This window comes from Garra rufa, chromosome 7 (genome assembly GCF_049309525.1).
Source record: "Garra rufa chromosome 7, GarRuf1.0, whole genome shotgun sequence".
NCBI lineage: Eukaryota > Metazoa > Chordata > Actinopteri > Cypriniformes > Cyprinidae > Garra > Garra rufa.
The window spans coordinates 8,731,623-8,755,914 of NC_133367.1; the positions used below are offsets into that span (position 1 = coordinate 8,731,623).

The 24,292-nt window shown below is 39.6% G+C and overlaps 2 protein-coding genes across 2 annotated transcripts in view; both read left to right on the forward strand.

The window, feature by feature from the left end:
- Nucleotides 1-24,292, forward strand: part of LOC141337909 (uncharacterized) — an 831,413-nt gene that overhangs the window by 237,092 nt on the left and 570,029 nt on the right. The window contains exons 16-17 of the mRNA XM_073843485.1: nucleotides 14,766-14,936; nucleotides 22,111-22,284. Of these exons, the coding sequence (XP_073699586.1) occupies nucleotides 14,766-14,936; nucleotides 22,111-22,284 (345 nt within the window). The remainder of the gene's footprint in view (nucleotides 1-14,765; nucleotides 14,937-22,110; nucleotides 22,285-24,292) is intronic.
- Nucleotides 2,033-14,209, forward strand: LOC141338833 (protein NLRC3-like). The gene is made up of 6 exons (XM_073844449.1): nucleotides 2,033-2,234; nucleotides 2,433-2,487; nucleotides 7,792-7,899; nucleotides 11,775-11,817; nucleotides 11,974-12,166; nucleotides 12,375-14,209. Exons 1-6 carry the CDS (start codon nucleotides 2,033-2,035, stop codon nucleotides 14,207-14,209), a joined length of 2,436 nt encoding a protein of 811 aa, XP_073700550.1.

The window sequence follows — 24,292 nt, forward strand, 5'->3', positions numbered from 1 at the left end:
AATGATTTAACTCAGTTACTAACTCAGTTACTATTTGTGAGAAGTAACTAGTATCTATAACTAATTACTTTTTTAAAGGTATGTGCCCAACACTGATAGTCTGACACATTTGCAGCATTTTAGGCCAGAAAAGTATTTTGTACGGAAATAAAGTCTTTTGCTAATGCATCGCACACATGTGCCAGTTAGACTGGTACGTTTTTATGGAAGCCCATTTCTGCTACGTAAGAAAAAAATCTTAAATAATTTCAATTTTCATGTTGAAATTATCAGATAAAAAGTCAAAATTATGACTTTAAAAGTCAAAATTATGACAAATTATGATAAAGCCTCGGTTTCACCGACAAGACTTAAGTCATAATTATGAGATAAAAAGTTGAAATTATGACTTAAGTCATAATTATGAGATACAATTAAATTTTGACTTAAGTCATAATTTAAACTTTTTGTCTCATAACTTGAGTTGTAATTATGAGATAAAAAGTTGAAATTATGTCATAAGTCATAATTATGAGATACAATTAAATTTTGACTTAAGTAATGAGATAAAAAGTTGAAATATGACTTAAGTCATAATTATGAGATAAAAAATAAATTTTGACTTAAGTCATTATGAGATAAAAAGTTGAAATTATGACTTAAGTGATAATTATGACAATTACATTTTGACTTAAGTTATGAAATTAAAAAGTTGAAATATGACTTAAGTCATAATTATGAGATAAAATTAAATTTTGACTTAAACTTTTTGTCTCATAACTTAAGTCAAAATTTTATTTTATCTCATAATTGTGACTTAAGTCATAATTTCAACTTTTTATCTCATAACTTAAGTTATAATTATGAGACGACAAGTCAAAATTGTGACTTACTGAGTCGCAATTATGAGATAAAAAGTCGAAAATATGACTTAAAAAGTTGAAATTATAAGATAAAAAGTCAAAATTATGACAAGTCATAATTACAAGATAAAAAATCTAAATTATGACTTTAAAAGTCTAAATTATGACAAATTATGATAAAGCCCCGGTTTCACCGACAAGACTTAAGTCATAATTATGAGATAAAAAGTTGAAATTATGACTTAAGTCATAATTAAGAGATACAATTAAATTTTGACTTAAATCATAATTTCAACTTTTTATCTCATAACTTGAGTTGTAATTATGAGATAAAAAGTTGAAATATGACTTAAGTCATAATTATGAGATAAAAAATTTTTTGACTTGAGTCATTATAAGATAAAAAAATTGAAATTATGACTTAAGTGATAATTATGAGATACAATTAAATTTTGACTTAAGTAATGAGATAAAAAGTTGAAATATGACTTAAGTCATGATTATGAGATAAAAAAGAAATTTTGACTTAAGTCATTATAAGATAAAAGTTGAAATTATGACTTAAGTGATAATTATGAGAGACAATTAAATTTTGACTTAAGTTATGAGATTAAAAAGTGGAAATATGACTTGTGATAATTATGAGATAAAATTAAATTTTGACTTAAGTCATAATTTCAACTTTTTATCTCATAACTTGTTATAATTATGAGATGAAAAGTCAAAATTATGACTTACTGAGTCGAAATTATGAGATAAAAAGTCGAAATTATGACTTAAAAAGTTCAAATTATAAGATAAAAAGTCCAAATTATGACAAGTCATAATTACAAGATAAAAAGTCTAAATTATGACTGAGTTAAAAACATAAAAGGCATTCAGTTGTCACCACCTATTGGCATAAAGAAATGGTCTCTTAATGTGTTTGAGTGAATTAATCAGAACAAATCTTTTTAATAAACAAGTTCAAGAGAAGTCAGTGGGAAAGTGCTTAATGCGTTTAATGCATAATTGTTCAAGTCATAATTTAGACTTTTTTAGGCATACTTTTTTTGACATGCTATCGGGCCGACAGGGTTGTCGTCACAGGGGGTAAGACCCACGGTGGCGGACTTTGTGTTTATATCAATGACGCTTGGTGCCGCGATGCTGTTGTAGTCTGCAAATACTGCTCACCAGTGCTGGAATTTATGGTTATTAAGTGCTGGCCGTTCTACCTACCGAGGGAATATACAGCTATACCGCTGTGTGCTGTGTACATCCCTCCCACCTCCAACAACTACAGGAGCGAGGCACTATATGAACTGTATCAGCACATCAGTGAGCAGCAAACAGCTCACCCAGATGCTTTTCTCATCGTGGCTGGGGATTTCAATCATGCAGACTTAAAGAGTGTGTTTTCAAAAATACAGCAACACATTGACTTTCCAACACAGGGAAATAACACACTGGACCTTGTTTACACCACCCAGAGAGGAGCTTACAAAGCTTTCCCCCTCCCCCACCTCGGCGCCGGGAGGTCTACAGGCTGCTGAAAGCTCGGAACACTGCCTTCAGAGCTGGAGATGAGGCGAGCCTGAAGACAGCTAGGGCCAACCTTTCCCGTGGCATCAGAGAGGCTAAAAGACAGTACTCCAGAGGAATATCTCGTCGCTTCAATGACAGCAGAGACACACGGAGCCTGTGGCGGGGCATACAGACCATCACTGATTACAAGCCCCCTCCACAGACCTGTGATAGCACCATCTCCCTGCTGAACGAGCTGAACACCTTCTTCGCTCGCTTTGAAGTGCAAAACAGCAACACAGCACAGAAGAGCCCACCCCCTCCTGGTGACCAGGTGATGACTTTGTCCCCGGACAGTGTGAGGAGATCCCTCAGCAGGATCAACGCTCGCAAAGCTCCGGGTCCTGACAACATTCCTGGTCGTGTACTGAGAGACTGTGCAGGGGAACTCACTGATGTCTTCACAGACATCTTTAACATCTCACTCTCCCAGGCTGTCGTCCCCACCTGTTTCAAAGCAACCACGATTATTCCGGTGCCAAAAAAGTCATCTCCTTCCTGTTTTAATGACTACCGTCCAGTTGCACTTACCCCCATCCTAATGAAGTGCTTTGAACGGCTAGTCATGCAGCACATTAAATCTGTCCTTCCCCCCTCACTGGACCCCTTCCAGTTTGCATATCGGCCCAACCGCTCGACCGATGATGCCATCTCCACTGCACTCCACTCTGCACTCACACACCTGGACAAAAAAGACTCATATGTCCGAATGCTGTTCATAGTCTTCAGTTCAACATTTAACACTATAATCCCACAACAGCTCACACAAAAACTGATCCAGCTGGGGCTCAACACCTCACTGTGTAACTGGCTGTTGGATTTCCTCACAGGAATACCACAAGGCAAGGCAAGGCAAGGCAAGTTTATTTATATAGCACATTTCATACACAATGGTAATTCAAAGTGCTGTACATAAGAGGAGTTAGAATCACAAAAGCATAAAAATCATAGTCATAAAAATTTAAAATAATAATCACACAAACAGATTTAAGAACATATTTAAAAATGAATTAAAACAGTAACAATAAAAACTGAGAATTTAAGAACATTTAAGATGTTACACAAGCAGTACGGGTCGGCAGTAACACATCCAGCACTATCATTCTGAACACGGGGGCACCTCAGGGATGTGTGCTGAGCCCCCTTCTCTTCACTCTGATGACCCACGACTGCACTCCGTCACACAGCTCCAACCTCTTCATCAAGTTTGCGGATGACACGACTGTGGTGGGTCTCATTAGCATCAGGGATGAGACAAACTACAGAAGCGAGGTGAGCCGCCTGGCCACGTGGTGCGGAGACAACAATCTCTCTGAATGTGGCGAAGACGAAAGAGATTGACTTCAGGAGAGTGCACACTCCGCAAGCTCCTCTGACCATCAACAGTTCCTGGGTGTGCACATCTCTGAGGATCTCTCCTGGACAAACAACACCACTGCACTGGTCAAGAAAGCACAGCAGCGTCTCTACTTCCTCCGCAAACTAAGAAGAGCAAGGGCACCAGCCCCCATCATGTATACATTCTACCGAGGAACCATCGAGAGCATCCTGTCTAGCTGCATCACTGTGTGGTTTGGAGCCTGCAATGTGTCCTGCCAAAAAACTCTCCAACGCATAGTCAGAGCAGCTGAGAGGATCATTGGTGTCCCTCTCCCCTCCCTCCAAGCCATCTAAAGCACACGTCTCACCAAAAAAGCCCTCTGCATAGCAGCCGATCCCACCCACCCAATGCAAAGCTTCTTCAGCCTGCTGCCATCAGGGAGGAGACTGCGGAGTCTCCAGGCCAGGACCAGCAGACTGAAGGACAGCTTCACCCATCAGGCTGTCAGGAAGCTCAACTCTATCCCAGCTCTGCCCTCACTCCCCTCGTCTGCCCCACAACTTTCTGAACTCTGACACACACACACACACACACACACACACACACACACACACTGACCTGCACCAGTCACTTTGTGCAGCATTGGTCTGCCAACTACCTCACACTATTCAAAGACAGTAACAAGACTGCTCTGACACTTTTACACATTGCAAGCTCTGTTGCACTACATTGTTTACATTGTTTACGTGGTTTGCACTCTCTACCATGTGCCCTTACTTGTATATTGTGTTTTTAATTTTATATATTATGTTTATTTGTATTTATTCATATTTTTTTTTATTCTACCTTTGTATTTAATGTTACTGTTTGTATTTAATGTTACTGTTTGTATTTAATGTTACTGTTTGTATTTAATGTTACTTGTATGCACCATGGGTCTGAGAGTAACGCAATTTCAATTCTCTGTATGTCCTGTACATGTGGCAGAATTGACAATAAAGTTGACTTTGACTTTGACTTATGTAAATCCTATAAGTATGTATCTGTCCACACTCCAGTCCAGTAGGTGGCGGAAATGCACCAAAGCTGGATTGCCAACCGCCATTAACTTCAAAGAAGAAGAAGAAGAAAACGAAAGAAACTGCGGAAAACACGCAGATAGCAAAACAAAGCGTTGCTCATTGGATTTGATCCATTCTGTGTCCTAGAAAACATTTTATAGATACAACTTTTGCGCAGACTCTACTAATTTTAACACTCGCGGACATTGTTTTTGTATTTAATCCAATCTGTCTGAGAGATATGAGAATTATTGCTGACAAACTACAGGCCTAAAGGACAGAAAATGATCGTTTCAAATACTTATAAATGCTCTTCTTTGTGGACAAGACTGCAAGTAAGTTTTCCAAAAGGGGTTATTGAAAACCAATGTGTTTCTGAATGTGGTTATTCTACATGGCAATGCATTTGTTCATAACTGACTTTATTTGATCTAGTGTTTTGTGTTGCTGCTAACTCCAGATATTTCTTGATCTCATTAAGGATCATCATCTCCAGGTCAAACTGAACAGCAGATAGTTTTCTCAACCCAGTGCTGATCTCTGGCAGTTTATCTGCAGTATGTCAGAGGAGCGAGGAAAGGACTCTCCGTCTGAGATGAGTCTCTCACACAAACAGAGGTAAGACTGAGTCTGTTTCAGACAATCATTTTAAACACTGATGGACTTTCACATGTTTGCTTTAATAAAACCTTAACAAACCTTGTTTTATATTTACAAATGCTGTGCTGAACTTCAGAGCTTTAAAACTTCCTAATTAAAAAATAACATACAAATATTTAAAGAGTAGCCAATAGATAAAAAATATCTGAGAACTGAAAATCAGATTCATCATTTACAATCTTAACCCAGTTTACAGTTGCTCTGCAGCACTGGGTATGTAGATACTTGGTTTTGTTTTTAGGTCTTAAATGTATATTCAGACATTATGAAATGACTGCACACTTAATTTAAAGGGTCATATGATGCTTTTTAATGTTTTCACTTTCCTTTAGTGTGTAATGTATCTGTTTGTGTAAGATCTTCAGAGTTTCAAAGGTCAAAGTGATTTATTTTATCCAACAGAGAACACTGATCCAGAAATGCCTTGACTGAAGTGCAGATATTAATTTCATGAATATACAATATGACGTTATAGGAAATCCCTAATATAGACAAAGGCTATGACTGTAGCTGAAGACAGGGCCCTAGGCGAGCGTCTGTTGAATGGGCCAGCACTGCAGATTAGAGAGAGTTTGTGTTGGGAAAGTAGATCGCCGCTATCCAGCATTTGTCTTCAGATCGTGTGATTTTGATCATTTGTCACGTAGATACAGTACATAATGTAAATAAATGATGTTTCAGGGGAACAGTGTGTTTTGGCTGTTGGAGAGGTTGTTGGTTTCGTCAGCATATTATCAACAGCACTCTTGTTATTTTTCTTGCCAGTATTGAAAAAGTAAACAGTCTTGTACAGAATGCCATTGTAATACAGGATGCCTTAAATGTGTATATATATATATTAGTCCAACTTTCCCCTGTTCATTAAAGATGAAAGTCTTGCTTGTAGAGCTTTAAATCCTGCTTGACTGTAAATCACTGTCATTAGTTTTAGAATACAGGTTTAAGTGGTCTTGAAGTATGATGTAGATGAGTTTGAGTTTGATTAGTTGGTTTTTGTTTCCTCTGATATAATGGGAGGACCACATTAGAAGTGTATGTGCTGAGAAAGATAATGATGCTGAAACTGTAAATAATGAAAGGATGGGTGTTGAAGCTGGGGTCAGTGCCTCTATTGCTAGGGAAGATATAAATGAGGAAGGTGGGAGAAGTGAGACTATTGAGACTGAGGTGAATGTAGGTGAATGCTCCAGTGGCACAACATTAGATGCAGACAGAGTAGAAAACAAACTCGTGTGTTACATGAGGATGCTGCTGCTGTTACAGAAGAGAGTTTGGACACTGACATTTTCTGGACTGGGATGGAAGGGGACTTATTCTTTTCTCATTTATGCATTGGGGTATATATTGTACTTTCTTTTTAAAATTTGTAAAATTGATTGTATTAAATAAAGTTTAAGCTCCTTTAGGGTTGTGCCGATAGACGATAGTATCGTGTATCGACGATAGTCAGAGATATCGCCTGTGGCTGATGCCTTTGACGATAGTTAGACGATTATTATTATTATCCGTCAAAAAGGCGCCTAACTTTAGCGATGCAGCGCGGAGAGTCGGTTCTAGGATGCTTCAGAAACTTGCTGCGGTATAAACACAAGCAAAGAGAGTGGCTACGTCGCCTTAACGCGCCACAGACGTGTGCAGTGAAAACGGGTAACGCATGTTTCACACATACTCCGTCTGCAGTGCGTATGTGTTGCGTCCGTGCACCCACGGAGAGATTTTCATACAGCACGGTGTAGATAGATTAACTGATTCTAACGGGAGTGTTATATTATATTAGCATTGCACTGTCATTAGGATAACAGAGGTAGTAAAATGTGGTTCAGGCTGAATTAATTACCATATATCAGAATCGGTCTGTATAGTTGGCTAAACATAAACATTCACCTCGGTAACATCTGTATGCGTTAATTAGAATTATGATGCGTTCAAATGGCGCTAAACATACGCACGTGAATTACACGGGCATCACTTCTCCACATTCTACAACGGTCAGACATAAAGCGATAACATTATCGCAATATGACAGGTAAAGAAAGATACACTCATTTACATTCATGCACGCACATTTACCACTCACTGAGGATAGCGGATAGCAGAGAATGAAACCGAAAGTAAGATCTCTCCGGCAGAACTATATCGTCAGCGCTCTGTACACGCACAACTTAGTCACATGCCCAATAGCAAGTCTACCTTTACAAAATGAATAAGGAATTTAGTACATAGATAATTAAATAAATCAGCACGATAGTATCGTGTATCGGCGATCTCTCAGGCTGACGATAGGACGATATGAAAATTGAGCATATCGCCCAACACTAAGCTGCTTTTATCTTTGTGTCATTAGTGTAAGATCAGGCTCTCATGTGTCCAGCTCTGTGTCTGTGAAGAGTGACCGGTCAAAAGGTCAACCACCGAACTTCAGTGAGGAAACACCATCAGCTACTGAAAGGTATTTCATGTGTTTTGTATTGTATGGCACTAGCTGATTTTTCCACTGGGATATTTGTGATAGAAATGAACTAAATAAAACAATAAATCACGGATCATAATATCTGCTTTTCTTTTTATTGAAGTTGGTCTGCAGCTACTTTTCAGTAATACAATTACACAAGCAGCAACAAAAAGCATCCACAATAGAAACATCTACTTAATTACTATTTGCAGCATTAAACCATTTCAAATTAGACTGAAGAACTCCTGTAATACTGTTTTTTTTTGTCCTGTTCTTTGCATTAATAGTTGTCTCCTTTATAGGACAGCAGGGCTTAAAGTATTCCGGCACCGTGCCGGATCTCCGGCGTGCGGCCGTGAGGGAAAAATATATATTTTAGAGCCTGCGCATGCGGTTCAATATTTTTGAGACAATTTATTTCACCTACCAATCATATGAGAGGAACGCAGCCTTAACTAACATTACAAGCCTATCAGAAGCAGATAAGGGCGGGTCCTTGCAACAGTATGATTGACACCCATACGTCTGTCACGTTAGCGTTGTCAGAGAAAAAAAAATGGAGCGCAAGTTTATGAAGCCTGGGGATGATGTCCTAGCAATAGGCCTATGTCTCACTTCCTGCTTCCGGAACGCGGAGTAGGGTAATAGAACTTCCGGTCATTGCTAGTAACGCTACTGCAACGATAACAACAATGGCAGCAATTGTTCTTGAAGCGTACCAGGTTGCTTTACGACTAAACACTACGCAAGTCTTGGGTGAGATTAATAAAGAGAGATGAGGGGCCTTCTTTTAATATTCTCCGGGGCAGCACTTTCGTTTGCAGTTTGCATTTCAACAAGGAGAGCATCTACGTCTCGCAAAGTGGTCGGAAGAAACTTTAAAATACTACACCAACCCGGTTTCCCTGGAATAACTGGGGGGACGATCAGCCCCATGTATTCCCACCAATGATTGTAAATAAAACAAAATTCGATTAATTAAAAAGGATGTTTTATCTGACACATGTATTACACTTATCTCTGCTATATAAATACACTTGACTTTGACATTCAATAATATCACGTTAAGCGTTTTCTCCCTCATAGAAGCCCATTATAAGGAAACGGCTTAACGTGGTTTAACGTACCTCAACAGCGATCAGGAAAGACCAAACTTCTGTTAAATTTTACTTATAATAAATCCTTGCTGCTGTCAAAAGAACGAGCTCTTATTCAGCATACAAAGTGATCTCCCCCATAGAAGTCCATTATAACAAACCATGTTATGCTTTTTCCTTAATGGAGTTATATAGGGATAAAATGCTTAACATGATATTATTCACTTTATATGCTGAATGATATTTCATTCGTTTGACAGCAGCAAGTATTTATTATAACTGAAATTTAACAGAAGTTTGTTTTCCCTAGTCGTTGTTAAGATACGTTAAACCACGTTACGCTGTTTCCTTATAACGGGCTTCTATGAGGGAGAAAACGCTTAACGTGATATTATTCACTTTACCTGTCGAATAAGGACTCGTTCTTTAGACAGTAGTTAGTGTTTGTTCCAAGTAAGGTTTGACAGAAACTTGGGGTTTCCTGGTCGTTTTTTACGTACATTAAGCCACGTTAAGCGTTTTAGAACGTCCCTAAAAAGCTAACCGGAACTGCCGTCACCCCACTCAGAGACGTTCAATTGTTGCGTGACATAGGCCTATAGTAAAAGGATTCAAAAATAATTGGCGCTGGGACCCGACAAGATTTCTTGCGACGCGGGAATAAATTTCCAAATAAAAGTGGTTGCGGTCGGTGTAATTTGAACGGGAGCGGGCGGGACCCGACGTCTTTTCTAAACAGCAAATCTGCGCTTTACTCATTCCTATCAAGCACCTGTAGGCTACAGCCTGCGCTCAAAACTGTTATGCACTCATGGACCAGTGCTTTCTGCGTCGTGCATTTTTTTCAAGGTCTCATAAGCGCGGAAAGTGGGGGTAGCCTACTGATGGTGTTTTTTTTCCGTGGGCAACTGTTTATCAGTTTATCAGCGTTACTCCAGAGCGCGAAGCCACGTTTGGAGTGCCAAAATCTTCATAAGGTTATGCAGACTGATTTTTCGCAAACAGTGTGGTTGTTAACTCCTGTCCTGACCCAAGCCCTTTTCCCCTTTGCCAAAACAACTTATACTGTTTTGGCAATTAAAATAGTTCAGTTCTGCACGCAATGGCAAAAATAACTAATTATTAAGTTAGTTTAGAGAGAGAGAGAGAAAAAAAAACGTTTGGAGCATTTTTTTTTGTTCGTTAAACGTAAGCTGTTTCTTAAAGTAAGGACCAAGCAGCCGGCGACAGACAGTGACCTACTCTTTGTTTGAATTTGCCTTCACAAATCACGAATTGGCTTAAACAAACAAAAAAAATAAAAAAATAAATATATATATATATATATATATATATATATATATTTATATATATATATATGTATGTGTGTGTGTGCGCTATTAGGCACATATCAAATCCTATATATATATATATATGTGTATGTATGTGTGTGTGTGCGCTATTAGGCACATATCCAATCGTTTGTGCGGAGAGTGGAAGCTAAAACGCCTTTTTTAGGATATGGGCGGTCAGTGACATTTTTTTTAGTGGAAACTATTTAACCGTTATTTTTGTCAGACATGATAAATATATATGTGGAAAGCTTTAAATTAGCACTTAACGAAATAAAACAAATCGAAAACAAAATCTCTTTTATTATGTAGCTAATCCGTAAAGATGCAAGGCGCGTCCAATGAGGAGATGGATGAGGAGGATCGTTAGCTGACTCAGAAAACAATAGTTTATAAATAAATAATTTAAATATCTCCTTGCTGTTTCACAATCATGGTAATTACTTTTGCTGGTGCTTTGTGGCAAGCTTTAGCTACTTGAACGGAGAATCCAGCTGTGCTGAAGATACGCTCAATGCTGCTGACAGCATTATCATCATTGAATGTCTAAAATATAATTTTTTAGTCCGCGTTTGATCTATGGCGGGCTGAAATGCAGGGCTATACTACGTCTTAAAAGTGGAACATGGAAATATAATGGATGTACTGCGAAATGGTTACATGTGAGATTCTGGAAACGAGAACTAAATTTAGTGGGAACGGTCGGGTCGGGAAGAAAATTATTCTAACAAAGCGTGAATATATAGCGGGAGCGGGTGGGTGCGGAATAAAAGCTCGCGGGAGCGGGACTTGAAAAGCAGTTCCGCGCATACCTCTACATTAGTTCACTCATTCAGTTCACTTGAAGGAGTGAATGAAAACGAGTGAGTGAATTCGGACACTAAGTGCACCGGAAGGACTGTCACTTTTGCATAGTGTGTTTACTGTTTAATAATCATTTCAAATGGGCAGCTCCAGTAGTAAGATTAAATGATTTATCTTGAACTCTGTCACGGAAATTATGTATAAACCCAAGTTAAACAATTTAATAATCAATTCACAATGAACGTGTAACTGTTGTACGCTGTAATACGCAGTGGACGAGCGCATTGTAAAATGAACGGATGGATGATTCAGCTGCGGGCGCCATCTTCTGGTGAGACGCGGATCGTGAATTCAATCGGCACGTGACTCTCACAGTGCATTATTATGGGTTATCTCTAGCTGTTGCGTGTTCATCGGTTGTACAACCCCACCCACCCAAAAAATGTTCAGGCTCAGGATTTTTATTTACTTTAACCCCTGGGACAGAGATATAGGATCCAGTTTTTACCTAAATTTGTACTTCTATAGAACCTTCTCTTTAACAGCTGATGCTTGCTCTTTGTGTTTGATTAAAAAATAACAAGATATTTTTCTTAAATTTTGCTTTAACCACATTTCATTTTATTCACAATTTTAACAGGAACCACAAGGATTTCACAGACAAACTCCCTGGAATCTTCCAGGTTGGAAAATATTTTCTATATGTTTAGATTTATAGCAAACAAATTGGTTACTGGGCAGTGTTTTACAAATATTAATTACTGATTATAAAATTTGGACCAAATATGGATGTGGAATTGGTCTTTTTTATTTATTTATTTATTTTGCTTTGTTTAAAGGATCTTGAGAAGAAAATAATAGAATTTCTAAAGAATGAGCTGGACATGTTTAAGAAAATATTACAAAAAGAGAACATGCAATACATGAAAGACTTTAATGAGAACAGATGCAGTATGAAAGAAGCAGCTCTTGATCTCACGCTCTACTTCCTGAGAGAGATGAAGCAAAATGAAGTTGCTAATACTCTAGAAGGTAAGAGACTCTGTTAGCTGCTTCCAGCCCTGTGTCAATATGTTTCTTCTTCCACAATCACTGTTATGACTCATATGTCTCTCGTATCATGTGTTCATAACCTGTGCTGTTTCTTACAATGACATACTTCCTTTAGACTTCCACATTCTGCTCCAAACATAACAAACCCAGAGACTAAACAATCTGTGTATTTTATTTCTGTATTTAGATGAGCTGACCTTCGTTCATCAGCTAAAATGCAGCCTAAAGAAGAAATATCAGTGTGTGTTTGAAGGAATTGCAAAGCAAGGTGACTCTACTCTTCTGAATAACATCTACACAGATCTCTATATCACTCAGGGTTGTAGTGAACAGGTCAATACTGAACATGAGGTAAGACAGATTGAAGTTGCTTCCAGACGTCATGAATCACAAGAAATACAGGTTGAGTGCAAACATATGTTTAAAGCACCTGAACAAGACAAGCAGATCAGAACTGTACTGACAAAAGGAGTTGCTGGCATCGGAAAATCAGTCTCTGTGCAAAAGTTTGTTCTGGATTGGGCCGAAGGAAAAGAAAATCAAGATATCAGCTTCATATTTCCTCTTCCATTCAGAGAGATGAATTTAAAGGAGAAAGAAAAACTAAGTTTGTTGGACCTTATAACTCAGTTTTTCCCAGAAACAAAAGGACTAAACCTTACAAGAAGAAATCAGTGCAAAGTCTTGTTCATCCTCGATGGATTGGATGAATGCCGACTTCCTGTAAACTTTAAGGATAATGAGATGTTGCATGATGTATCTTCACCAGTCTCTCTGGATGTTCTTCTGACAAACCTCATCAAGGGAAATCTGCTTCCTTCTGCTCTCATCTGGATCACCACCAGACCAGCAGCTGCCAGTAAGATTCCTCCTGACTGTATCGACCGGCTGACAGAGATACGAGGATTCAATGATGCACAAAAGGAGGAGTACTTCAGAAAAAGAATCACGGATGAGAATCTGGCCAAAGAAATCATCGATCATGTTAAACAATCAAAGAGTCTCTTTATCATGTGCCACATCCCAGTCTTCTGCTGGATTTCAGCCACTGTTCTTCAGAACATTTTAGTGAAGAAAAGAAATAATGTTGTGAAAAACAATCAGGCTGATGATGTCTCCAAAACACTGCAGGAGTCAAATACTGAAGACACTCCCAAGACTCTGACACAAATGTACACACACTTTCTCAGATTTCATATCCAGCAGAGCAGACGAAAATATGATGGAGAATATACACCAAATGTTTCCTGGGATAAAGATGCCATCTTTTCACTGGGGAAACTGGCATTTCATCAGCTGGAAAGAAACAATGTGATCTTCTATGACACAGATCTGGAAGCCTGTGGTATTGACGTCTATAAGGCATCAGTGTATTCAGGCATGTGTACCCAGATCTTTAAGGAGGAAACTGGGATTGTTCTTGGTACCATGTACTGCTTTGTTCACTTGAGCATTCAAGAGTTTATTGCAGCTCTTTATGCACATCTGTTTCTAAACATAAAGAAGAGAAGTATGTTTGTTCATGAGTCTACAGAACAGGAAAACAAAAGTGAAACCATGATTGATTTGCTCAAGACTGCAGTGGACAAGGCATTAGAGAGTGATAATGGACATCTGGATCTTTTTCTTCGATTTCTCCTTGGTTTGTCACTCCAGTCCAATCAGAGACTCTTACAGGGTCTGTTGACACAGCAAAATGGAAATGACCAGAGCAAAAAGGAAATAGTTCAGTACATCAAGCAGAAATTAGAAGCTAATCTGTCTCCAGAGAGATCCATCAATCTGTTCTACTGTCTGAATGAACTGAACGACCAAACTCTGGTGAAAGACATTCAGACCCACCTTAGCAAAGGAAGTCTCTCATCTGCTGATCTTTCACCTGCCCAGTGGTCTGCTTTGGCCTTTGTGTTGTTGACATCAGAGGAGGAGCTGGAGGAGTTTGAGCTTCAGAAATTCAAGAAATCAGACGAGTGTCTCATTAGATTATCAGCAGTCATCAAAACCTCCAAAAGAGCTCTGTAAGTTGTCATGAAAAATCTTGTTGTTCTGGAAAATTAATTTTATTAAAAATTATAGTGTTTTTCTTTAGCTGAGAATGAAGAGTTTTGTTCTCGTTTTGTTCTCCAGAAAGTATTTTGAATGATGATGGTCAGTTCATCAAATGTCCACTCAAATGTGTGCAGTAAATGTCAACAGATAATCAGCTAACTAGTGATTGTGGTTTATTTTAATGTATAATTCCAGCCTTTCTGCAGCACTAGTAGTACCAAATACTGGGTCAGTGTGGTACCCGCTGATAGACAGTTGCTCAAACATTCCTGTGCATATTTTTGTGAGCACTCTGTAAACGGTATTGTGTTTTAACAACATGTTTTACAGCCAGTGTTGAGCACATGATCATAATAGTTAGGGTGTTTAATCAGTATTCACTTAATAATGCTTTTCCTTGAAGCCATAGAACTAACACTATCGAATTTATAAATCAATGTAATTAAAGCTATAGATTGACTCATTATTTATTATTTGTATTTAGCAAACATATTTAATCTAATATTCTGTAATCTTATTTATGTCGTAGGTTAAATGACTGTGGTTTAACAGACAAAAGCTGTTCAGCTCTGGCTACAGTTCTTGGATCAGATACCAGTCTGAAAGAGCTGAACATGAGCAATAATAATCTGCAGGATTCAGGAGTGAAGCTGCTTTGCGCTGGACTGGGAAATATGGAGTGTCATTTGGAGATACTGAGGTAAGTTGTGTGACAATAGACCAAAATTTATCTTAACAAAAACATAAGGTGAAAAACAGACTTGGATAATGAACAAGTCTGTATATTGTGCATAGATACTTTTACATTTATGCCTGCCATAGTGTTTTTTTTTTCTCTGATTCAGTCTTTTATTGACACTGTCCTAAGCCTACACATTGTGCTACACCATTTACTGAATGTATTTGATTGTGTTCAAGCTACAGATAACTAAACATACCTTTGGTTTATTTGTATCTATGGTGATGCATCGATATGTGTATATATAATTGGATATTAAATAATTGGAAATTAAAAGCTAAGATAAAATATTTCCAGGCTATTATTATTTTTGCATTACATTTACTGATGGGAGTTCAGGGATTTCCTCTTGAAGTCTAGACTAGAAACCTAAGCGTAAGTAAGCAATAACGTCTAAAAGTAAGCAATTACGTCTAAAAACATTAAGCCTCTCTTGAACCATCTTTGACACATTGCTGCATTTGGATTTAGTCGGTCTCAGTTTGTTCAGTTTGTTCATGTCATTCCAGACGGACTGATGATGATGAGATCAGATCTCTGTGTGGAGCACTGGCTGTTGTCAGACTCCTTGTGCAATTAAAAATCGCACTTGATCGTTACAGTTAATGGCAAAATTATCATTTGGAAATATAAACTGATACTTCCTACTGACACACTACAGCAAGCGATAGAAATGACTGACTTAAAACTATTTTTAGCCAAAATACTAGTGGCTTAAGACTTTTGCACAGTACTAAATAGAACAAAAATATATTACATTGACTTTACTGGAAAGAAAAAGTTACATTTCAGGTGTTCAGTCACTTGACCATAAAGACCACAAGTGTATCTCACAAATGAGGAGCATCAGAAGGTTAAAGCTTGAAAGTGACTGTAAGCTGGAGATACTAAAGTGAATTGAAATCTAACAATTGAAAGTTCTCTTTTTTTGTTTGAATTGATTCGGATTTTGCTTTACAACTAAGTTTTAGTTCACTTGAATATGGAAAAAAATATAATTGTGTTTAGTGATTTTCATTGTTTAGGTCATTTCTAGAATAACTGATTAATCATCTGAATGTGACATTTTCATTCTGGTTCTAGGCTTTCAAACTGCAGTATCACTGAAGAAGGTTATAAAACTCTGGCTTCAGCTCTGAGATCAAACCCTTCACACCTGATAGAGCTGGATCTCACAGGAAATGATCCTGGACAATCAGGAGTGAAGGAGCTCAATCATTTACTACAGGATCCAAACTGTCAACTCAAGACACTGAGGTGAGACCTGATCAAATAATCTTACAGAAATCTATATATTTAAACAACAGTTCGTTCTTGTTCTCAAATCTGATTAGTTGAGAACTGTGAGATATTCTACTGGTATCTCTACAGGAATGCCCTTTCACAATTTTGTATCGCTCCGCTTGTTCTAGCCAGGTCCGTTTTTTCGAGTGTCATGGCAAACACCCAAATCCTGTATCATTTTATAAATATTATTTACTGCTGGCGCTGCTATCTGTAGTGATTACACATGAAATATAATTCGTTATGGGTAAATCTAACGATAGTCTTTGGTCTCATTAATCTGTTATTTGTTCCAGAGAAGAAGATAGTTCATGGAGCATGTTTATGTAAATTTAATGCTGAACGCTGCCGTTATTCTTGACTGAAGTGCCTAGCAACTTTTTGATGCCTGGTTTTGTTGTTGTTTATTAAATATTATAACTCAATAAATAAAAAATGTATATAAACTATATTTTAAGCAATGTATTTAATAATAGTATTTAGTGTTGAGAAACGTGCGTGTATTCGGTGATTTGTTACATTGTTCCGCCATTAGATGGCGACAAGAGGCCGTCTTACGAGTGAGCAGTTATTAGTGACTTTGGGATTTTTAAATTGAAAAGTTAAGCGGAAGTTATTTTTAGCTTCAACAGCAGCTTGCCACAGTGAATAAGTGCACTAAACAGCAAAACCACCCCTAACAGATGAACGGATATTAACGCTTTCTTCAGTAAACATTCAAACTAATGTTGTATCATGGTGAATATGAATAATGAATCAGATGCAGGTACATTAATGACTTGCTCAGTGCATCTCTCTCTCATAATACTCAAACATGATACAATGAGGTTTTAATGCAGTAATACAATAGGCTTTAAAGGTGCCATAGAATGGAAAACGTCTCAGGTTACGTAGGTAACCCTAGTTCCCTGAGGACAGGGAACGAGACGCTGCGTCCTGGTTAGGACACTTTGGGAACTGCTCTCAGCGTGACCGGTTCTGAAGCTCTTATAAAACAACGACAATGAACTTGACATTGACCGGCGCCAGCCCATGACGTCATTAACAAGGCGCCTACTAGTATAAAGGGGCGCTTGTGAATACATCAACCATCTTTTTGTCTGATGGAGACGTAAGTGGGGCCCGAAGCATGGCTACGAGACGCAGCGTCTCGTTCCCTGTCCTCAGGGAACTAGGGTTACCTACGTAACCTGAGACGTTCCCTTCCGGAGGGAACTCTACGCTGCGTCCTGGTTAGGACACTTTGGGAACGATATACCAACACCGCCATGCTGAGGAGTAAGTGAACAACTGACTGATTGAGGAGTCAAGAAGGAACATCACTCCCCACTACTTGGGCCGACGTCACAGCTAGCTCGGCCACCCAAGCACGGAACTCCTAGGAGTGGAGGCTTGATACTTCTAAGCGAGAGTAGGCCTACCTACACTCACCGCTAGTAGTGAAGCTTACCCTTAAGTCTTCATACTAGGCGGGGGTTCTGAAGAGCGGAGGCTCTAAACAAACTCTCTAAACGAGAGGAAGCCTAGCAACACTCTGTGCTTGCGGGAAACTCTGGGAGTGGAGGTCAGAGACCTAACTACACTCAACACTGGAGGTGATCCATGAGGCTCCAGGAGCCTAAGCAATAGAACCACCTAAGTGGAGTTCTCAGGAGAGTGGAGGCTTCTGCAAGAAGACTCTCTAGATGAGAGGAAGCCTAGCGACACTCGATCCTATAAGTAGTGCTGTCTGCAGTGGAGTTGGAAAAACCCAGGGGTTTTTAGAACCAACTCTAGAATGGGAACGGAGGAATACTGCGTAACCCATACCATATAGGATTTTAAAAAAGAACCCAACCTTCGGGGGGAATCTTTACCACTCATGTGGATTTCAGAAAGTGCCCAAGGACTTGCGTGTGCACTTACCACTTTACGTGGGTTTTAAGGAGTGCTCAAAGCTTCGCGTGAGTACTCACCACTATTGTGGGTTTGAGAAGGTGCCCAGAGCGTAGCGAGGGAAACACCATATAATTATCACAGGCGACAGCAAGGCCTGGAGCTCTTCTTTCGGAGCTCTGTAAGAGTGGAGGTCTCAAACATAACCCATGTATGAGGGGAGACCTGACTACACTCACGCTTGTAAGTACAGAGGCGGAGCTTCTGGAGAACGGAGGCTTCACAGAAGACTCTCTAAAAAGAGAGGAAACCTGACAACGTTCAATCCACTAGCTCTTAGGAGTGGAGGTCTCAAATAACCCTTCAGTGAGGGGAGACCTAGCTACACTCACGCCTAGAGGTACTGGAAGCGGAGCTTCTGGAAAACGGAGGCTTCACAGAAGACTCTCTAAGAAGAGGAAACCTAGACAACGTTCAATCCACTAGCTCTTAGGAGTGGAGATCTCAATAACCCTTCGTGAGGGGAGACTTGACTACACTCACGCCTGGAGGGAAAGACTGGAAGCGGAGCTTCTGGAGAACGGGGGCCTCACCAGAGGGGAAGCCCCGACACGCTCAATCCGCCAGCTCTTTACGAGTGGAGGCCTCAACGCTCTAAGTGAGGAGAGACCTGACTACACTCACGCCCAAACTTATTTTCCCTTTAGGAAGAGTGGAGGCTTCTGCAGGAAGACTCTCTAGATGAGAGGAAGCCTAGCGGCACTCACACCTATAGGTAGTGCTATCTGCAGTGGAGTTGTAACCACCCAGGGGTGTTTAGAACCAACTCTAGAATGGGAACGGAGAAATACTGCGTAACCCATACCATACAGGATTTTAGAAAAGAACCCAACCTTCAGGGGGGAGTCTTTACCACTCATGTGGATTTTAGAAAGTGCCCAAGGACTTGCGTGTGCACTTACCACTTCACGTGGGTTTTTAAGGAGTGCTCAAAGCTTCGCGTGAGTACTCACCACTATTGTGGGTTTGAGAAGGTGCCCAGAGCGTAGCGAGGGAAACACCATATAATTATCACAGGCGATAGCAAAGCCTGGAGCTTCGGAGCTCTGTAAGAGTGGAGGTCTCAAACATAAACCCTTGTGTGAGGGGAGACCTGACTACACTCATGCTTGTAAGTACAGAGGCGGAGCTTCTGGAAAACGGAGGCTTCACAGAAGACTCTCTAAGGAGAGGAAACCTTGACAACGTTCAATCCAATAACTCTCAGGAGTGGAGGTCTCAAAAAGAGCCCCTCTAGTGAGGGGAGACCTGGCTACACTCACGCCTAAAGTACTGAAGGCGGAGCTTCTGGAGAACGGAGGCTTCACAGAAGACTCTCAAAAAGAGAGGAAACCTGACAACGTTCAATCCACTAGCTCTTAGGAGTGGAGATCTCAATAACCCTTCGTGAGGGGAGACCTGACTACACTCACGCCTGGAGGGAAAGACTGGAAGCGGAGCTTCTGGAGAACGGGGGCCTCACCAGAGGGGAAGCCCCAACATGCTCAATCCGCCAGCTCTTTACGAGTGGAGGCCTCAACGCTCTAAGTGAGGAGAGGCCTGGCTACACTCACGCTTGGAGGTACTAAAAACGGAGCTTCTGGGGAACGGAGGCCTTCATAGAGACTCTCAGAATGAGAGGAACACCTGACAACGCTCAGCCTCCCAGCTCTAAAGAGTGGAGATCTCACACCAAATATTCAGTGAGGGGAGATCTGCTACACTCACGTCTGAAAGTACCAGAAGCGGAGCTTCAGGGGAACGGAGGCTTCACAGAGACCCTCGGATGAGAGGAAGCCTAGCAACGCTCAATCTCCTAGCTCTATGGAGTGGAGATCTCACCCAAATATTTTAGTGAGGGGAGACCTAGCTACACTCAACGCTTAGAGAATACCGGGACTCACAGCAGGGCCCAAATGCTGAGAGCAGGGCCCTGTAGAGTGGAGGCTTTGAACGAATCTCACAGAGAGAAAAAGCCTGACAACACTCGGTCTTGGTGAGCGGTATTCTAATAGTCCCTAGCGAGAGATGCTCGAGAGTGGAGGTCTTAACGAAAAACCCACTGAGGGGAGACCTGGCTACACTCAACGCTACAAGTACATGAACCCACATCACAGGAATCTGTAGAGTGGAGGCTTCAAGTCTGGAAAGAGAGAGCCTTAACAATACTCAGCTTTGGCAGAGGGCTCAAAGCACAGAGCACAGCAGTTAGCGAGGCCTAAGCAGGCCTACCAGCTAAATACCACGAGTATGTACTTGTAAGCGGAGCACTGAGGGGAGCGAAGGCTGCAACTGGACGGTTCTCATGCAGGAGAACACATCTAACCATTCTAAGTCTAAACCATAGGGAAGACCAGTCGCCCGACCTACATCATGACGCCACTAGGCGAAAGGAGGTCTGATCAGCAGCAGCGAAGAGCGGAGGCTCCTACAGAAGGACTCTCAATCGAGAGGAAGCCTACAGCACCCTGACAACGCTCACCGTGGCAGGAAAGTCTAGGAGTGGAGGTGCTAACCAACAGAGCTCATTAATAATGAGGGGAGACCTACTACACTCAACCCCCTAAATGCTATCTGGACAGAGCTGTAAGCGCCTATACAGGGTTCAAAAGGTGAAACCTGGAGGTCCAGACCAGGGCTTCCGCCAAGGAGGACCTAACACTGTGAGCTTCGGTGTAGAGCGAGGCTCACGAGAGCCTACCAGCTCCCAGAACTGCCCAAATCTGATAGAACTGTGAGAAATCAGCCTAGATAAGAACCTCCATAGAGGGGCATCTCGTCAGCGCAACTCTCAGAGAGAGGAGGCCTGAAAAAATCCTCACACTTAGGGGGGGGGTTTCCTAAACTTTCCTCTCTCACTAAAGAAAACTTCTTTATTTCCCTTTTTGACAGGGCCCTGGGGAGCGGGGCCTTCAGTGCACTGACTCACAAAGAGAGGCAGCCCATGCGCTCAACCCTGGGTTGCTCCTATCTTCTTAAAAGGAGGGTGGGGAACCTACCCTAACCTCCCGGTCTTCACACTCAGACGAGCGGAGTCTAGAGGGACTCTTACCACGGGACGGGGTAGATTGCCACACCCAGTAGGTGTGTAGACATACATATGCAGGTATAAATAGTGCCTAAGCCGAGCTCAAAAGCAGCGGAGGCTTCAAGGGATAACTCTCAGAATGAGAGGATTCAAAACGGCAGATTCAACAAACCGCATATTAAAAGTGTCTAGAGTTAAATAAATGAAGCGGCCATAATTAAATATATATTTCCTCCACGTGTTTCCTTACAGCTGTGTGAGCAAGCCACTCTGTAAGACAGCCAATCAGAGCAGAGCTCCTCATTATTATGCAGGAAACTTCCAAATAAGGCAATAACAGAGCATTTCATTCTATGGACAAGTCCTAGGGTTGTAAATGGACCTGTAAAACCGTTTCTGCAGATTTTTGCCCTTTCCTATGCCATATACCTTCTATGTAGATATCAGAGAACAATTTAAAATATTGTTTCAATGCATTCTATGGCACATTTAAATGAAGCAACTCAACATTCCTTCGTTACTAATTCTAAAGTGATGTTTTGGAATTAGTAACGGAGCTAATGCTCAGCTGATTAACCATCAAACTTTGATTTGAATCTGTGGCGGAAGGAATAGTTTGCACAAAAGAGAGCTTTTAAAGACAGTCTGTTGTTGTTTTGTTTATGTATGCCGTTGAACTGTTGTATGAACGCAATATTACTCTCGTAGACTTGAGATATGGCTGTATATTGGCACTCTGTGATTACCTGTGGCCTCGTGGAGAATCACAACCGTGCCGATCTACATCCAAGTTTTAGTTAAATCGTGTAAGGAATAAAATATAATTGTGTTTAGGGATTTTCATTGTTTAGGTCATTTCTAGAATAACTGATTAATGATCTGAATGTGACATTTTCATTCTGGTTCTAGGCTTTCAAACTGCAGTATCACTGAAGAAGGTTATAAAGCTCTGGCTTCAGCTCTGAGATCAAACCCTTCACACCTGATAGAGCTGGATCTCACAGGAAATGATCCTGGACAATCAGGAGTGAAGGAGCTCAATCATTTACTACAGGATCCAAACTGTCAACTCAAGACACTGAGGTGAGACCTGATCAAATAATGGTATACAAATAAATGACAATAATCTGGACAATGTGTTTCATCAGAATGATCATATCAGGTGCTGTGGGTTTTGTTGAACTGATGATCAAAGTCAAAGTCTGCTTTATTGTCAATTCTGCCACATGTACAGCACATACATACTGAGAATTAAAAATGCGTTACTCACAGGCCCTTGGTGCAAAAACATTCAGTTTCTCAAGCCAGTTTTCTCTGTGCTGATGTTTCTCACTCCTTCTGAAAGATCTTGAGGCTTTTAATTGCACACTCTGTATTTGTAAACTGAAAATCATGATCTAGTGAGGTTTTGCTCTTCTGCTCTGTGGGACGTTTCTGTTCTCCTTAGTTTGCTTTAGGACTGAGTGTCCCTCTAGTTTCTTTCCAATAACTGTGACTATTAGACTTTGGTTTTGAATATTTATATATTTGTGTATTTAAATGTTTAAAGAAACATTTTGCAATTACTAGATCTCTGTTTAGAATAAAACTGGGTTTTTTTCTGTATTAATTTTTGTAATACAATGGATCTTTAAATTAATTGATCTTGTTTGCTTCATCTTGTCTTCTGCAGGTTTTTGGGTCCTGCTGCAGATGAAGGCTGTCAGTATGTGACTGGAATTGTGGGTAAAAACCCGTTACTCCTGAGAGAGCTGAATCTGAGTAAACATAAACTAGGAGACACACGAGTGAATCAGATCTCTGCTCTACTGGAGGATAAACACTGTCAACTCAACACACTGATGTGAGTATTGCTGCTTTAGTTCAAATCTTACATTACTTTTAATAGTAGTGTTATTGTAGTTGATCATATTTCCATATTTGTGTCAGAACAGTTTTAAAGTATATATTGTAATAGAAATATATTGTTTATTAGCCACAATGCAAATAGCAATGTGTAACATTTTACCAGATTTAGTGCTACACTTTTGTTTGTTCCCCACGAAATGTTTTTTTTACAAAAAGTTTGAATGTAAAAGGATGATCATTAGTTCCACACACAGATATATGGAAATTCTACAGTGATTTAAAAGAGAAAAACTACACTTTTACAGTTAAATTCTGTGTAAATTAAAGATAAGTGGCAAAATCTGATAAACATATGACTGCTGAATGTAATCATGTTTACTGATTGCTGGTATGCAAGTGTTTTTTTTTTTTTGTCAACTATTCATAACTGCTTTTAATTTAAAGTTTGTGTTTGTCAAACTGTAAAATGTCTAATTTTGGTGCAGCATATACTGTAAATTGTAAAAACTGAACGAGCATTTCAGAATCAGTGATCAGTATCTGCTTCAAATGTCCTGATCAGTGCAGCACTAAAGCAAATCAACTGCCTTTTCAAAACTTATTTGAATGTATTCAGTTTAAGGAAATATGTTTATTCATTAAATTAACACATGTGCAAAATATAATATTTTTATAAGCAAACTGTCTTTGTTGTTGACTTGTAATTGTTTAGTCTACAGTATGTTTGAACATTGATCTGTGAGACTAAAGTGATTTATGACTATAGTAGACAGTAACAATTTCATTAGTTAACATTAGCTATTAAATATATTTTGACAGCATTTATTAATCTGTTCATGTTAGTTTATATAATTAATCATTGTTCATGTCAATTCACAGTGTATTTACTAATTAACAGAATACTTTTTAATTTAAAACTGTATTAGTAAATGTTGAAACTTACATTAAGGTTATTAAATGCTAGTAGTTCATCATTAGTTCATGTTAACTAATGTAGTTAATGTTATCAAGTGAAATCTCATAACTTGGATAAATAACTCACATCTTAATGGGTAATTTAGCTGATTTTAACCTTTGCATACCTTTATAACTTTTGTGTAGTTTGTAGTATATTTAAATGAACAATGTGTAGTCTTTCTCCATGTTACCTGCACACAGATATCACCATTTATTTGTCAGCAAAAATCTGCTGGAAGATGCAAAACACATTTAGTAAGATGATCATCATAGATCTGAGTCATTG